Source organism: Staurois parvus, unplaced genomic scaffold (assembly GCF_062004578.1).
Source record: "Staurois parvus isolate SC_StPar_1 unplaced genomic scaffold, SC_StPar_1.0 ptg000143l, whole genome shotgun sequence".
Classification (NCBI taxonomy): domain Eukaryota; kingdom Metazoa; phylum Chordata; class Amphibia; order Anura; family Ranidae; genus Staurois; species Staurois parvus.
Genome location: NW_028317939.1, coordinates 1,550,702 through 1,567,536, shown reverse-complemented (window position 1 = coordinate 1,567,536; position 16,835 = coordinate 1,550,702). Strand labels below are relative to the sequence as shown.

General features: G+C 50.2%; 1 protein-coding gene across 1 annotated transcript in view; it reads right to left on the bottom strand.

Annotated features, from left to right (window-relative positions):
• LOC149465131 (vomeronasal type-2 receptor 26-like) overlaps positions 1-16,505 on the bottom strand; it is a 50,015-nt gene extending 33,510 nt beyond the window's left edge. Inside the window, exon 1 of the mRNA XM_089673624.1 lies at positions 16,455-16,505. Coding sequence (XP_089529750.1) covers positions 16,455-16,490 — 36 coding nt within the window. The 5' untranslated portion in view covers positions 16,491-16,505. The remainder of the gene's footprint in view (positions 1-16,454) is intronic.
• Positions 16,506-16,835: the final 330 nt, after the last annotated feature.

The following is a 16,835-nucleotide window of genomic DNA, read 5'->3' as shown; positions in this document are numbered from 1 at the left end:
ACCCCCACCTGAGAGAGCCTGACGGTGACCAACAACACCCCTGATCCACCCCCACCTGAGAGCGCCTTCCACTAACACCCCCGAACAGAAAAAAAGACACCTTCACAGCTCTGGACAGCCCCCCCATGGAGAGAGCCTGACAGTGACCAACAACACCCCTGATCCACCCACACCCGAGAGAGCCTTCCACTAACACCCCCCCCCCCCCCACAGAAAAAAAGACAATTACCTTCACAGCTCTGGACATCCCCCCATGGAGAGAGCCTGATGGAGACCAACAACACCCCTGCTCCACCCCCACCTGAGAGAGTCTTTCACTAACACCCCCCAACAGAAAAAAAGACACTCACATTCACAGCTCTGGACATCCCCCCCCAATGGAGAGCGCCTGACGGTGACCAACAACACCCCTGCTCCACCCCCACCCGAAAGAGCCTTCTACTAGCATCCCCTTGACAGAAAAAAAAGACACTCACCTTCACAGGTCTGGCTATCCCCAGGAATGACAGTGGGACTCTGCATACACCATCAAGCAGCCCACAGCCTCTCTCAGATCCCACCTGGTCCCCATGTCCCTCCTGCAGGGGCCAGTGCTGCCCCCCCTAAAAAAATGCCGCCCTAGGCAAATGCCTTTTTTTGCCTTGTGGTAAATACGCCCCCGAGTAACATAAGCACTTATTATCCAACTCACTCTGTGCTGGAATCCAGGTTGTTCAGATTGTATTTTCTTGGTGTACATTCCGTGTAGAGCGTGGGCCAGAACATACACAGCCCTGTATGCATAGGAAGGTATAGATGTATATTTAAAAAATACTTCAGAAATATCAATTACATCTGTACAAGGTCTGAAAGAGAGAGGAGAATATAAATGAAAAAGTTTATTTTTGTGCGGATTTGGGGAACGGCACAGAAGCAAAGAAATCCAAATATCTTCCAGTATTGGGTCAGTTAAGCAGCTGGAGAAGTTGACACCAACACCACGATGATTGAAGTTCACGCTTTTCATTTGTGGCCACTGAAATATGAAGGTGCAGTTGATTGGTTTAAAATTAGTATAGAAGGTATCTGGGACTTTACTCCACGACGGCGGGAAAATAAATGTGATCTTTTTTATAGCAGAGGGTATAAAAGCAGCAACAAAAAAAGAAAAGTACATTGTGGAAGTTCCACAAACTACCACGACTTTAGCTGTTGATTCATCAATATCCTTTAATTGCCGATAATTATTTTCAACATTTGAAGTGATTTTAACGATATAATGTATGCAGATCCCGTGTTGGCTCATCATCCTGCTCAGTTCTTGGGCCTCATCGACACCGCAGCCATCCAATGATGTAACTATTCCAACCCAGTTCCACCCAAAATGCTTCAAGAAATGTACAACAGCCGTATAATAGGCCCGACTGTCCGGTGTCATACGGAATAAAGTTGGATACATTCTTCCATCACTCCGGGGAGGGTGAGTGACTCGATAACTAAGCTGGATGATACGTTGGGAGATATTTTCATTGGATGTTTTTATTATTATTATTCAAACAAAGAAAATATATAAATGACACACAAAGATCTCTATCATATTAGGATGGACTTTTGTCTTTTTTCAGCCAGACTAACTATGTAACTATATTTATTTTTTCTGTTCTAATAAAAAGTACTTGCCAGAATTTATATCCAAGAGATCTAAGTAGATGACGGCACACAATGCCTACTTACCTTCTACACCCTCACATTCAGCCCTTAATTCACCTACAGAACTCCTCATTCTAAGGCTACATAGTTACATAGTTAGTCTGGCTGAAAAAAGACAAAAGTCCATCCAGTTCAACCATAGAAAAAAAAAGAGTTATAATCCTACACCCACAGTTGATCCGGAGGAAGTCGGAAAGAAAAAGAGTCTACCAGCTATACTTCGGAGCATTGAAAATGATCAGAACAGTTGACTGCCTGTCTCAATTCTTGAGGCCCTAAAATTCCAGGAAAGTACAAATCCCCCCCCCTCCCAAATGACACCTTTTTTGGAAAGCTGGAGAGAGAGCTGGAATGTTCTTAAAGGAGAAACTATTTTTGTCCCCTTATGTACATAGTTGCTAATGAGTTTGTCCTCAAGTTCACAGTTCCCTTGGGCATCCCATACACCCCTCAACCCGTCCGAATTCTAAACCCCTAAATAAAATTACAAAACCAAGATCAAAGAATGTTTTCTGACTCCAGTGTGCAGAGTGTGGAAGAAAATGCGTGTTGCCTGGCTGTGCTGTGCAAAAAAAAGATCATTGATCACCCCCCAGAGTAGTACAATGTTACCAACTGCATTTAAAAATGTAAAAATAAAATAAAATAAAAAATACTGCATTGAGAATTTTACATTTTTTTAATGTTGTTTTTTTTTTTGAACAACTTGCCAACTGCCTGCCTACAATCTGCGGGCGAGTGGTGGGTCTGGGCAAAGCGACATATCTTTACGTCACTTTCTATTTTGGGGTGTATCTGCGCCCCCACATCCCCCACGTCGGTCCAGGGAGACAAGAGAGAACACCGCACTGTCAGTAAAAGCGGTACAATTTACACACACGCCGTAGATTAGCACATTAACCCTTTGATCACCCCGTCACCCAGCCACTGACATTAGTACAGTGTCAGTATATAGAATTTTTCACTGATCACTGTATTCCTGCCACTAGTGACATCAGATGATGTCAGGGTCAGCCAGTGTTAGATTACCCACACACAAATGCTCCCCGCAAGGGGTCAGAAACAGAAAGAAGCCCATAGTGTAGTATGGTTAAGGAACAGCAAATAGTTTATTGGTAAAAAAAGCAGATGCATCCAAAGTAATAAAACGTGGATCTAACCGTCCCTAAAGAGAAATGGCCACCGGAGCTCCACGATGCTCCGACGGCGTGACGTCACGGCGTGTGTAGGCTCCTCCTTAGACCAGCACAGCGGATAGAGCAGCCATCACCCCCAGCAGGAAGGAGGTTACCCCTGCCAGCAGCCGCAGCTACCAGTATCCAACCGAGGAAGGAGGTTACCCCTGCCAGCTGCCGCAACTACCAGTATCCAACCGAGGAAGGAGGTTACCCCTACCAGCTGCCGCAACTACCAGTATCCAACCGAGGAAGGAGGTTACCCCTACCAACTGCCGCAGCTACCAGTATCCAACTGAGGAAGGAGGTTACCCCTACCAGCTGCTGCAGCTACCAGTATCCAACTGAGGAAGGAGGTTACCCCTACCAGCTGCTGCAGCTACCAGTATCCAACTGAGGAAGGAGATTACCCCTACCAACTGCCGCAGCTACCAGTATCCAACCGAGGAAGGAGGTTACCCCTACCAGCTGCCGCAGCTACCAGTATCCAACCGAGGAAGGAGGTTACCCCTACCAGCTGCCGCAGCTACCAGTATCCAACCGAGGAAGGAGGTTACCCCTACCAGCTGCTGCAGCTACCAGTATCCAACTGAGGAAGGAGGTTACCCCTACCAGCTGCCGCAGCTACCAGTATCCAACCGAGGAAGGAGGTTACCCCTACCAGCTGCCGCAGCTACCAGTATCCAACCGAGGAAGGAGGTTACCCCTACCAGCTGCCGCAGCTACCAGTATCCAACCGAGGAAGGAGGTTACCCCTACCAGCTGCCGCAGCTACCAGTATCCAACTGAGGAAGGAGGTTACCCCTACCAGCTGCCGCAGCTACCAGTATCCAACCGAGGAAGGAGGTTACCCCTACCAGCAGCCGCAGCTACCAGTATCCAACCGAGGAAGGAGATTACCCCTGCCAGCAGCCGCAGCTACCAGTATCCAACCGAGGAAGGAGATTACCCCTTCCAGCAGCCGCAGGGGAAGGAGATTACCCCTATCAGCAGAAGGAGATTACCCCTACCAGCAGCCACCGCAGGAATCCTGTAACACCCCAAAATCTGGCAGTACTTTACCATGGCCTGATGCTGCCCTGTGGACCAGCAGCGGGGCTCCCTGGTTAAACTGCTGTGATCAGAGAACTACAGGGACTGCGTCCAACCTTGAGAGTGATTCTGGATGGACAGAAGTCGCCAACTGTCTGCAGAGTCAATAGCTAAGACCTCCAAACTTGGTGTGGCCTTCATATGAGCACAACAACAGTGCGTAGAGAGCTTCATGGAATGGCTTTCCATGGCTGAGCAGCTGCATCCAAGCCTTCCATCACCAAGTGCAATGCAAAGCGTTGGATGCCATGGTGTAAAGCACGCCGCCACTAGACTCTAGAGCAGTGGAGACGTGTTCTCTGAAGTGACCAATCACGCTTGTCTGTCTGGAAATCTGATGGACATGTCTGGGTTTAGCTGTTGCCAGGAGAATAGTACTTGCCTGACTGCATTGTGCCAAGCGTAAAGTTTGGTGGATTTGGGGTTGTTTTTCAGGGGTTGGGCTTGGCCCCCTAGTTCCATTAAAGGGAACTCTTAAGGCGTCAGCATACCAAGACATTTTGGACAATTTCATGCTCCCAACTTTGGGGATGGCCCCTTCCTGTTCCAACACCAAAAACCCATTAAAAAGGGCTGATTTCAGAAGCTGGAATGGAAGCATTTGGGCATGGTGGTGTATTGGGGACACTTTTTCTTGCACTCCAGGAGCTGAAGAAGAGAAATGTATCTTGGGAATGATGCTTCTGGAAGTGGTGAGGTGGGTGTAGAAGAATCATCCATCAGTTCAAGCCTTCTTTTACCCATTGACCGTTCTCGGCCTGGCCCCAAAGGCCCCCTTTCCAGCTTTTTGTGGCATATTTTAAGCCACTGAAACCTCCTGTGAGACGTCCCTCCCAGTCAATAGAGACAGCCCATGTAGAGAATGTTATGATGTTGTAGGGGGTGGATGCGGAGAGTGAGGAACACTGAGAAGGAATGCTGTCCTTTTGCTGATGATCTCATTGAGGTTTTGCTTCACCTGAGCAGACGTGTTTCATTATGCATGTGGTACTCAAATGGCTGGGACATTTGCAATGGTTGATACTGCAGGTCACAGCGGTGCTGTCAAAGCAAATACATTAAAAAGCTTGCAATGGAGAACTCTTTCTGAAGTGTTTTTGTGCTTTTTGGTAAAACAATGCAGCGTGGTACTGCATCTCACAAACTAAACTAAAGAACTTGTGTAGCAGGGCCAATTTATATACATTTGAGGGATTTAGCTTCTCTACAGCTTTAGACACACAGTTTACTGTGCTTCAGCCATGAATGAATGAAAGAGAGATTGGTACCGATTGCTCGCTGTGTTCATTCAGGAAGGGGGTTGGTTAAACCTGACATGTTTACCATCCCCCCGGCTTTCTATCTTGAATGATCCCAATGCCCCACCAGCATCTGAAAGCCGATGGGAGGCAGAGGAGGGGAAGTAATGTGTTACTTTGAAAGGAAATCTCACAAACTATACTAACAAACTTGTACCAATTTATAAAGAAGTTGAGAGATTTAGCTTTTCTACAGATTTAAATTTGTTTAGGCACATGGTATACTATGCCACAGTAATAAATGAATAAAGGAGTGACTGGTACCAACTGCTCACTGTGTTCATTCAGGAAGTTCTCTATCCTGAATGATCCCAATGCCTCAGCAGCAGCGCCTGACAGCCGACAGGAGGGAGAGGAAGGGAAGCTGGCTAGCAGCTCTGTGAGGAAGGGGCAGCGGGGAATCAGTGCTGGGGGAGATTGAGGATGAAGGGGATCAGAGAAGTGTGGGGGTACTTATATTCAGATCCTTTTGTGGCTCCCCTGCAGCAGCTAAAGCCATAGGGGGATGGAGAATCAGAGGAAAAGGAGAAACTGGAGGCAAAGGAAAGGATACAAATAGAAGGGTCAGAGAATAAGAGCAGCAGGGGGCATTTTGAGAGCGGTCAGAGAGATGACAGAGCAGCGGGGGAAGCAGGATACAGTGCTACACGGCCTCCTGTTCTCACCTTCATGGGTGCCTGGAAATTAGCCACAAATGTAGGAAATGCAGTAAATACAAAATCTCACTGCCCCAGGACACAAAGGTACAGTGGAATATACATAACAAACCCAAAACATGCTGCATAAAAGGATCAACATAAACTAAACCAGAAGATATAACACCCAAACATCCCACCTTCCCCAGACCTGGCCATCCCCCACGAAAACCTTGGGAGGCCTACGACCCAACCCTTGATATTGCATAAAACCACCATGTGCAAAAAGACGAGTGTGAAACAATTAAAAGTAATATAGGACACGGAGCATGCAGATGAAAGTGCAGTGCAGACACCCAGCATTGGCTGGTTGTACAGTCTTTGGGTCCACGTGGACCAAACTCAGCATGGCACCTGTCGGTGGGTTAGCAGCACACTATTCCCTATGAGCATAGCACTGGGGATGGGGGGGGTCTGGATCAGGAGGAGATAGCAGGCTGCAGCTCCAGATAGTGCTCTGCCCAAGTAGTTGTAACGGGTGGCTGCCAACAATTCTGGACAGGTCCCTAGGCTAAAAAGCAGTAGTGATGGGCCGAACACCCCGCTGTTTGGTTTGCGGTTGACCCAATTGAATGTACAACCATGAACTTTGAACATGAACTGGACATGTCTCTGCTGTCAGTGGGGTTCCCGGCTGACAGCTGAATGGAAAAAGTATTGTCGGCATTGCCCAGCTATTTATTTATTTTTCTTAAATGACATGGGGTCCCCCCTCCCATTCATACCAAGCCCTTTGGGTCTGGTATGAATTTTGAGGGGCCCCCCAATTCTATACCAGACCCTTATCCGAGCATTCAGCCCAGTAGGTCAGGAAAGGGGAGGGGGGTTGAGCGCCCCACCCTCCTGCACCATACCAGGCTACATGCCCTCAACATGGGGGGCTGCTTTGGGTCTCCCCCCGAAGCACTCTGTCCCCATATTGATGGGGACAATGGTCTCTTCCCCACAACAGTGGCCTTTGTCTGTGGAGGTCTGCGGGCGGGGGCTTATCAGAATCTGGAAGCCCCCTTTAACAAGGGGGGGCCCCCAGATTCCGCCCCCAATGTGAATGAGTATGGGGTACATGGTACCGCTACCTAGTCACAAAAAAAGTGTAGTGCAAAAAAAGACATGCAACAGTTTTTGGAAAGTCCTTTATTATGCCCGCCACTGCCGCTACCCAAAAAAAGGAAAAAAAACGCTCCGCTCTCCACGCCGGCCCCTGCTGTCTGACAGCTGCACCTGTGATGGCAATCCTTATATACTGTCATGATGTCACAAGGGGGTGATGTTCTGTGGTCAGGTACATTGCTTTGACCAATCACAATGCTCTGTCAGGGCGCAGTGCATTGTGGGGCATGGCGGGCAAACTTGTGTTCGACTCGAACATGCAGCCCATCCTTAAACAGAAGCTCTACAAATCAAGGCAGCAGTGTCTCTTCCCTCCCGACTAGTCTCTTGAGGAGGTGGGGTAAGGAGAAGTTTGACCCAGGTTGAGGGGAACTAACTGCTTCAGAAGGATAGAGAGCAGCAGAGACCACTCCACAGGGCCTCCAATGTCTCCCACCAGGGCTTTAGGCTGAGGAGCGATTCCCACTCTACAAGACTCTAGTTTCCTTCACCTCCCAGCCAGGATCTCTGGATAAAGCTTGTTATTGAGGCAGAACAGGCTGAATGAGACTCACAGCACCAAGTCACCAGTGTATCCCACCAGACTACAGACTCGGAGATCGGTGCCCACTCTGCAAATCTGTGGAGCAGGGAACAGAGGAGAAGAAACAGGCTACAGGGGACACAATGCACTGCAGGGATTAATAAGAGCTGAGATCATATCACAGAGCTTTGTGAATGTGCACCTTCTCAGAATGCCATCTTGGACACCCCCCCACAATTTGTGCTATATTTACTTCTTGTACTGTTTGGACATTGCTTCTCAGTACAATAAATGGGTTCCTGTGCTGCCCAAATTTCCACTAGTGCTATGCCTCAGGGAAGCTAAGATTTTTACTGCAAGCACTTCTACTTTATCTTCTTGGATCTGTGAACCCACCACTTGTGTCCCACCATCCCTATATGTCACCTGCAAGGGATTCAAGGTGAGGGATGGACTTTGTTTAAAGCTTCCATCCACGGATGGTGAGATTTCAAATTGGAAATATTGATGGCACCTCATGAGGATGCTTAATGTGATGGAAGTCATTGACTATTCTACTGAGTACGGTCTTGGGGGGTGATTATTTCAGTGATAGTAGTCATTTTTGTGCTAATCAAAACTTCATTTTAAGGCTTGTTGGCCCACTTTTATTAAACCCCAAAGTAAAGGTTCAACAGTAAACTTGCCCTTGCAGGGGTTCTATCATCAAAACTAGTAACACCTTGCTCCCTCTTTAGCAGAACCAACGTTCTCCTCACTGTTCCCTCAGACCATTTCACCTAGCTCTCCTTGCTCAGTCAGTCTGTAGTTACAGCACCCTGCTGCACAGGCCCACTCCCTGGCCTCTTAATTCGGAATCTCCTGACACTCCAGGCTCTCCCACTCCAGGCTCTCTCACTACTCTCAGACCACCAGATTACCTCAATCCTCTGGGCTTGTCTAGTCATCCTGGCTTTCTCAGACTTGTTTAGCTGCCTTGACCCCTTCAGCCTGATGAGCATGGAATCTCTCTTCCAGAATGGACCGCTCTCTCTTGAATGGATCACCTCTCCTAATGGGAACCCACATGTCAGGGATATCCTCGATCCCCGCCACGATGGTCCCGGCGCAGGCGCAGTGCGCCGCCCTGTGCAGGGACTCAAGCACTAGGTCCGGGCCGGCCGCGGCGTTCGAGTTCGCGCATGCGCAGTAGAAGCTGCGGTCGCCCGCTGGGCACCAATGGCAGCGCAGGGCGGGATATTTAAATGGCCCTGAGCTGTCATTCAGTGCCTTCTGGTCTTACCTGTATCCTGTGAACCTGTGTATTGTAAGTTGCTGACCCGGATTGTGCTCTGACCTTGCTGAATTTCTCCTGCCCTGACCCTTGCTTTGCCTGACCTCTCTCTTGAATGCCCCCTATTGGATCTGACCTGCTGTTGCTGACCTGGCGTGTGACCCGACTATTCTCTGCCCGCTGCCTTGTACCATACCGTCCTCCCCGTTACCGACCCGGCTTGTCTGACCTCGCACCGGCTCAGCCGTCCATCCATCCATCCGTCCATCCCTCCCAGTGGGGTCTTCTGACCTCCTCATATCAGGCTCTTCCCCGCGGGAGCCCTCGGCGAATACCACTACTACTAACGGGTTTGCCAGTAGTCACGACCTGGTCTCCAAGTCCATCCCCACCATCAGGGGCCCTGGTGAACAAGCACCCTGGGACTTAGACTCCGTGCTCTGGGAACACCTATTTAGTGGAGTGCTAGTGGTACCGCCGGGTGGTCCCTTACAGTACCAGAAGGCCATGACGGAGCCTCGAGGAGGACCCTCCCCGCTGGAGGAAGTTTGTAGGCACCTGGCTACCTTGACGCAAGCTGTAAACGTATTACAGGACAGGTGCTTACAGATTGAAAATCGGTTCCAGGCCTGCACGATATCTGTCCCTGCACCGCTGGTCCCGGTCCCTGCACCTCCGCCCGTAGCGGCCCCTGAGCCTGCTTCAGGGGTCCCCGCACCACTTCCTATGGCCGAACCTCGGGTACCCCTACCGGAGCGTTTTCACGGGGACCGCACACGCTTCAGGTCATTCCGTGAGTCCTGCCTTCTCTATTTCGAGTTACAACCTCGTACCTTTTTGACGGAATTAGTAAAGGTGGGGTTTGTCATCTCCCTCCTGCAGGGTGAACCCCAGGACTGGGCCCACCGACTGAGAGGGAAGAATGACCCCCACCTAGGCTCAGTTAACGGTTTTTTTGACGCAATGGCCATCTTATATGATGACCCACAGCGGGCAGCTTCGGCCGAAGCAACCTTGTACACACTCCGGCAGGGCCGATGGGCGGCGGAGGAGTACGCCTCTGATTTTAGGCGTTGGATGGGGGACACACGCTGGAACAAGTTTGCCCTTGTGCACCAGTTCCGTAAGGGCCTGTCAGAGGCCCTGAAAGACGAGCTCGCCCGGGTAGAAATGCCTGAGGCGCTAGAAGACTTAATTGCACTAACCATCAAGATTGACCGTAGACTGCGGGAACACAGGTTTGAGAGGTCCGGTCAGGGTCGCGGAAGTACCTGGGGGTCTTTCCAGGGTCCCAGCCAATCCACTAGGCCACATTTCCAGAACCCACCACCGGAGGATACTCCTGAACCCATGCAGCTAGGCCTGGCACGACCTAAGCTATCTCCAGAGGAACGCCAGCGCAGACGCTCCCAGAACCTATGCCTCTACTGTGGTGAAGCTGGTCACATGGTACGATCCTGCCCGCAGAAACTGAGTAAGTGCACCTCTTCTTCCTTATCTGTTGGCGATGTTAATTCTTCCCAATACTTAGTTGTGCCCCTCTCCTTTCAGCTTCCAGAAAGGACCGTGGAAGTGACAGCCATAATTGACTCGAGGGCATGCAGCTGTTTTGTAGATATTAATTTTGCTCGCCAGCAGGGTATTCCCCTCCAACCAAAAGAAAAGGGGTTCAACATATTTCTGGCCGATGGGTCCCGGATAAGATCAGGGGTGGTTAACCAGGAGACCCCTTCCATTGCCACCACCATTGCCAGCCAACACCAGCAACTCCTCCACTTGGATGCCATCGCATCACCCCTTTTTCCAGTCATTCTGGGGCTTCCGTGGTTACGGGCTCATAACCCCCAGATTGACTGGAAAACCAGGGTAGTCTCATTCCCTTCCCCATACTGTCGGGAACACTGCCGCACTTCGGGCCCGGGGGTTCCCCAGGTCCTCGTGTGCTTGGAAGGGGATGCCGACTTAAGGCAGGTCATTCCTGCAGCCTACCATGAATTCCTTGATGTATTCAGTAAACGGGGAGCAGATACTCTACCCCCCCACCGCCCGTATGACTGTCCTATCGACCTGTTACCTGGCTCAGAGATCCCTTTTGGGCGGATCTTTCCCCTTTCGGAGCTCGAATTGGGGGCCCTGAGGGAATACATTGAGGACAGCCTTCAGAAGGGATTCATCCGCCCCTCTACCTCTCCGGCAGGGGCAGGGATTTTCTTTGTAGAAAAAAAGGACAAGACCTTGAGACCGTGTATTGATTACCGGGAATTGAATAGAGTTACAATCAAAAATCGTTACCCCCTGCCATTGGTACCAGAGTTATTTCAGAGTTTAAAGGCTGCAGTGGTGTTCACGAAACTGGATTTAAGGGGAGCATACAACCTGGTTCGCATAAGGGAGGGGGACGAGTGGAAAACAGCATTCCGCACCCGCTTTGGCCACTTTGAATATCTGGTCATGTCGTTCGGTCTGTGCAATGCACCGGCCACTTTTCAACACTTTGTGAACAACATTTTTAGGGACTTCCTGGATGTCTTTGTTATCGTCTACCTAGACGATATTTTGATTTTTTTCACCTTCTCTGGGGGAGCACAGAGTTCATGTAGCAAGGGTATTAGGGCGGTTGCGGCAGCACGGCTTATACGCCAAGGCTGACAAATGTTGCTTTGAACAGTCTAGCATTACTTTTCTGGGTCTGATTATCTCCACCGCGGGGGTCGCGATGGACCCCCAGAAAGTCTCTGCAATACTGGATTGGCCTGAACCCACAGACAGGAAGGGCGTCCAACGGTTTGTCGGGTTCGCAAACTTTTACCGCAAGTTCAAGAACTTCTCGGGTCTGGTCTCCCCCATTACTCAGCTAACCAAGCTTGGAACTCGATTCAGGTGGAAACCGGAGGCACAGGAAGCTTTTGAAGCTTTGAAGAAGCTATTCACTTCGGCACCCATCCTGGGTCACCCCAATGCCGCCTTACCCTACATCTTGGAGGTAGATGCATCAGAGAATGCGGTAGGTTCCATCCTATCCCAGCGAAAGGGCACCAGGGAATTGCTCCATCCCGTGGCATTCTTCTCACGGAAACTCACCCCGGCGGAAAGGAACTACGATATCGGCGATCGTGAACTTCTGGCTATTAAGACAGCGTTAGAGGAATGGAGGTACCTGCTGGAAGGTGCCTCACACCCCATCTTGATCTTTACGGATCACAAGAATCTGGAGTACCTGAGGACCGCCAAACGCCTACGCCCACGACAGGCGAGATGGGCATTGTTCTTCTCAAGATTCAATTTCCACATTACATACAGGCCGGGATCAAAAAATACGAAGCCAGATGCGTTGTCACGCATGTACGAGGACGCCAAGGAAGTCCCAGCGCCCGACACTATCCTGTCTTCGGGAAACTTCTTGGCGCTCCAGACGGACCTTCGTTCCAAGATAATGGAGGCATCCACGGCCATACCCATCCCAGCCGGGGTGCCCCTCCAGAACAAGGGGGGACTCCTATGGAAGGAAGATCGGATTATGGTGCCAGAGGAAATCCGAACCCTGGTCTTGGGCCATTGCCATGACCACCGGATGGCAGGGCACTTTGGCTCGGCCAAGACCCTAGAGCTCCTCCGACGCTCCTTCTGGTGGCCTGACATGGCGAAAGATTGCAAACACTACGTTAACTCCTGCATCACCTGCCAGAGAAACAAACCAGCAAGGTGCAAGGCTTGGGGTCTTCTGCGGCCTTTACCGATTCCCGAACGGCCTTGGCAGAAGATTTCAATGGATTTTATAGTTGAGCTCCCACCTTCACTAGACCACAGAGCAATCCTTATGGTCGTGGACCGTTTACCTAAGATGGCCCACTTCATCTTCATCAAGACTCCGTCGGCAGCCGAAACTGCGCGAGTATTCATTCAAGAGATTGTAAGACTGCACGGGGTCCCTGAAGACATTGTCTCAGACCGAGGGGTTCAGTTCACCTCAAGATTTTGGAGGGCTCTGTGTAAAGCTCTGAACATCCAACTGTCCCTCTCTTCTGCATTCCACCCTCAGTCCAACGGACAGACCGAAAGAACCAACCAGACTCTGGAGCAATATCTGCGCTGTTATACATCTTTTGCCCAGGATGACTGGATACCACTTCTACCCTTGGCGGAATTCGCGTACAACAACGCGTGCCATTCGGCAACGGGGCAGTCCCCGTTCTTTTCCAAATATGGGTTTCACCCTACCTTCCTCCCGGACTTGGTCCCTGAATGCCCAATTCCAGCAACACAGGATACATTGACGTTCTTCTCCTCGAACAACAAGAAGCTACAGGAAGCCATCATTCGGGCCCAAGAAGACTACAGGAGGGCATTTAACAAGAGACGAAGGGGAGATCTGGTGTTGCGACCCAGAGAGAAGGTTTGGTTGTCTACATCCAACTTAAAGATGCTTTGCCCCTCAAAGAAATTAGGCCCTAAATTTATAGGACCCTTTTGCGTTAAGCGGATGGTCAACATGGTGGCTTACGAACTTGTCCTCCCTGACACACTCAAAATCTACCCAGTCTTCCATGTGTCCCTACTGAAACCAGTGGTCCCAGATGCCTTCCCTGAACGAGAATCTAGACCTCCGGAGGCCATAACGATTGAACGGGAAGAAGAATTTGAGGTGGAAACAATCCTGAAGTGCCGAAGGAGGGGGGGCCAGACCCAATTCCTAATCAAATGGAAGGGCTATGGCCCTGAGGACAATTCTTGGGAACCAGCCCATAATGTCCATGCACCCAGACTTGTCCGGAGGTTTTTCGCGATCACCCGTGGTGGAGAGATCGGATGGGCATCCGGAGGTTGCCCGTAGGGGGGGGCAATGTCAGGGATCTCCTCGATCCCCGCCGCGATGGTCCCGGCGCAGGTGCAGTGTGCCGCCCTGTGCAGGGACTCGGGCACTAGGTCCGGGTCGGCCGCGGCGTTCGAGTTTGCGCATGCGCAGTAGAAGCCGTGGCCGCCCGCTGGGCACCAATGGCAGCGCAGGGCGGGATATTTAAATGGCCCTGAGCTGTCATTCAGTGCCTTCTGGTCTTACCTGTATCCTGTGAACCTGTGTATTGTAAGTTGCTGACCCGGATTGTGCTCTGACCTTGCTGAATTTCTCCTGCCCTGACCCTTGCTTTGCCTGACCTCTCTCTTGAATGCCCCCTATTGGATCTGACCTGCTGTTGCTGACCTGGCGTGTGACCCGACTATTCTCTGCCCGCTGCCTTGTACCATACCGTCCTCCCTGTTACCGACCCGGCTTGTCTGACCTCGCACCGGCTCAGTCATCCATCCATCCATCCATCCCTCTCAGTGGGGTCTTCTGACCTCCTCATATCAGGCTCTTCCCCGCGGGAGCCCTCGGCGAATACCACTACCACTAACGGGTTTGCCCAGTAGTCACGACCTGGTCTCGGGGGGGCTCCAAGTCCATCCCCACCATCAGGGGCCCTGGTGAACAAGCACCCTGGGACTTAGACTCCGTGCTCTGGGAACGCCTATTTAGTGGAGTGCTAGTGGTACCGCCGGGTGGTCCCTTACACCACACCTGTTCCCTGATAGGCCTACGCCTGTCTCCTGATTCACAGTTCAGGATAGACTTTGTTTAAAGCTAACATTCATGGATGGTGAGCTTCCATTTGGAAATAATGGTGGCACCCGGTGAGGATGCAAAACGACTGACTGACTACTCTATTGAGTTAAAATACTTCCTGTATAGATCTTCCACACACAATGCAAAAAGGTCCAGATACATACAATTCTGACTGGTGTTAAAACAACTACATAAAGGAGACTTCCACAAATGGCACAGCTTGTTTTCTTACAGCTCCTTATTGCTGAGCTAATATTTTGGGCACTGGATCCAAAGGCAATTCTAAAAACCTACCAAACGAACATGCTGAGTTCATGCCACCTGGAGTGTTCTCTCATTCAAGCAACTAAGCCTGTTAAGCAAAATGGTGGACCAAGAAGGATTTGTGGATAATAATCACTGAATAATCCCCCCAAGTTGCAATGTTCTGTGTACACCCAATGTTCAAATTTCTGTTATACTGATCTGTACTCATTCTGGAAAAGTAATTCTAAAATATTCCACCCAGACTGTACAGAGCCATCTATTGAACACGCCATAATACATATGTAGCCCCTTCTAGGCTAGCTAGATAGGATTTTTGTTAGAGAAGCGGCCTGGGATGAGCCAGCCTGGCAATGAGGTAGTGAGTTCACCTCAGGACAAGCTGGGAGGCTCTACAGGTCAGGGCTTCTGGAGTCCTACCATCTTTCCAGAAACTTCTGGCACTTTCTGGAAGAGGGGCGGAGGAGGGGAGTAGGCCCATATTTGCATATTTAGGGGAACTTGGCCAATCCCCAGGCAAGAGGCCAGGTAGTGTGGTCAAGGACAGCCCTTAAATGTGGCAGAGCCTGAGCAGCAGGGTTTATTGTTGGAGTTGAGTTAGGTGGAAGATGGACTGAGAAGGCGCTGGAGTGCGGAGCCCGGGAGAAGGCCCCAGGGAGGGGAGCCTACCTACTGGCTGGATGCTGGACAGAAGGATCTCCACTGTGCCACAAGTCTCCTAGGGAGGACAACCTGTCAGCAGGGAAGGAGCTAGCCCAGTGTAAGGCTTGAAAGCAGCTACCAACCCACAAAGCTACAGGACAGTATGAGTACTCCTCCACAAAAGGGAGCGGGCGGTCAGGTGTGTGACGGGAGCGACTTTTGGGGGTGGGGGGACCTCTGTATCATCTCCCCAAATCATTATGTTTAACCCACCCTGTGCCTGTTAAGGGTTACAGGGTGTGTATGTGAATGTCTGAGTCCTGTGTATAGTGTGTGTTCCTTTGTCTAGGCCACATGGCTGTCCATTGTCTGTTTACCATGTGCTACCCCCCATTGTGCTGTGTCTTCCTGTCCAGCGAACTATTATGGGATGTACTGTTTGTGTATTGGTGTGGGGGTTGGTCAATGTCCTTTGCCACATGGTTGCATCCCATTGTTCTGTGTCTGGTTGGATGGGAAGGGGTGATGAGGTGTTTCCTGCCTATACTGTAGCCCTTCCCACTGAGAGGGTGGGCTGATGATGTATTTCCTGTTCCTGGTTGTGTTTCCCCGCCCTCTGTATAAAACATGTTGTTTGTGTAAAATAAAGGTTGTTGGCTTCCTGTTTTAGTAAGAGCTGGGTGTTGTCTTTTTTCCTGAGGGATTTCGAGGGTGTGGTCCGTGGATGGTGTTCGGACAGGGGAAGTTGTGCTATAACGGAAAAACTCAGTGCGGTCTGGGTTCCGGTTCCGTTACAAGGTGCAACACCCAACTTCTCATCTGGGACTACAGATCTTAGAATGCCTTGCCAAGAGATACCCTCAGGACAGCCGGGTGCAAGAGGAAGGATTCATCTGGGGTCTCAGGAGATACAACGAAGGGGACTCGGTGCTCCTTAAATTAGCTGTTGCTGATGTTTGTTCCACATTTTGTACAGTGTGTGCTAAAAAGTTGTCCTCAAGTTCTACAGTTCCTTGGGCATCCCACATACCCCTAGACCCCATCCAAGTTGTTGTAGTGCTACACATACATAATATATAGAAGTGATCACTTACCTGTGTATACCGATACACACTGAGCAATTGGGCCATCGCATTATTCGTAAAGAAAGAGCTCTCACCAATAAAACCGGCCACTTCTCCGTCTCCCTTACAGTAATAGTTGGGAGCTTCCTTCTCTCCAGACAATATCTTTATGGCATATCCCAAAGTTTTCATTGGATCATTACAAGTATTAAATATATGATAGCCCAGGGTGACATTGGGCAGGAGATCGGGGTTCTGGTTTATCTCATCGACAGCAGTAATCATCGCCAAGATGCTTTTGTACTCTTCAATGTCAACACTGCCAGATAATGAGAGGTTTTAACAATGAAAATGGTTACTTCTGAGAGTACAGTTTGGTCACAGCCCACAAAACTAAAGCCCTGTATACAC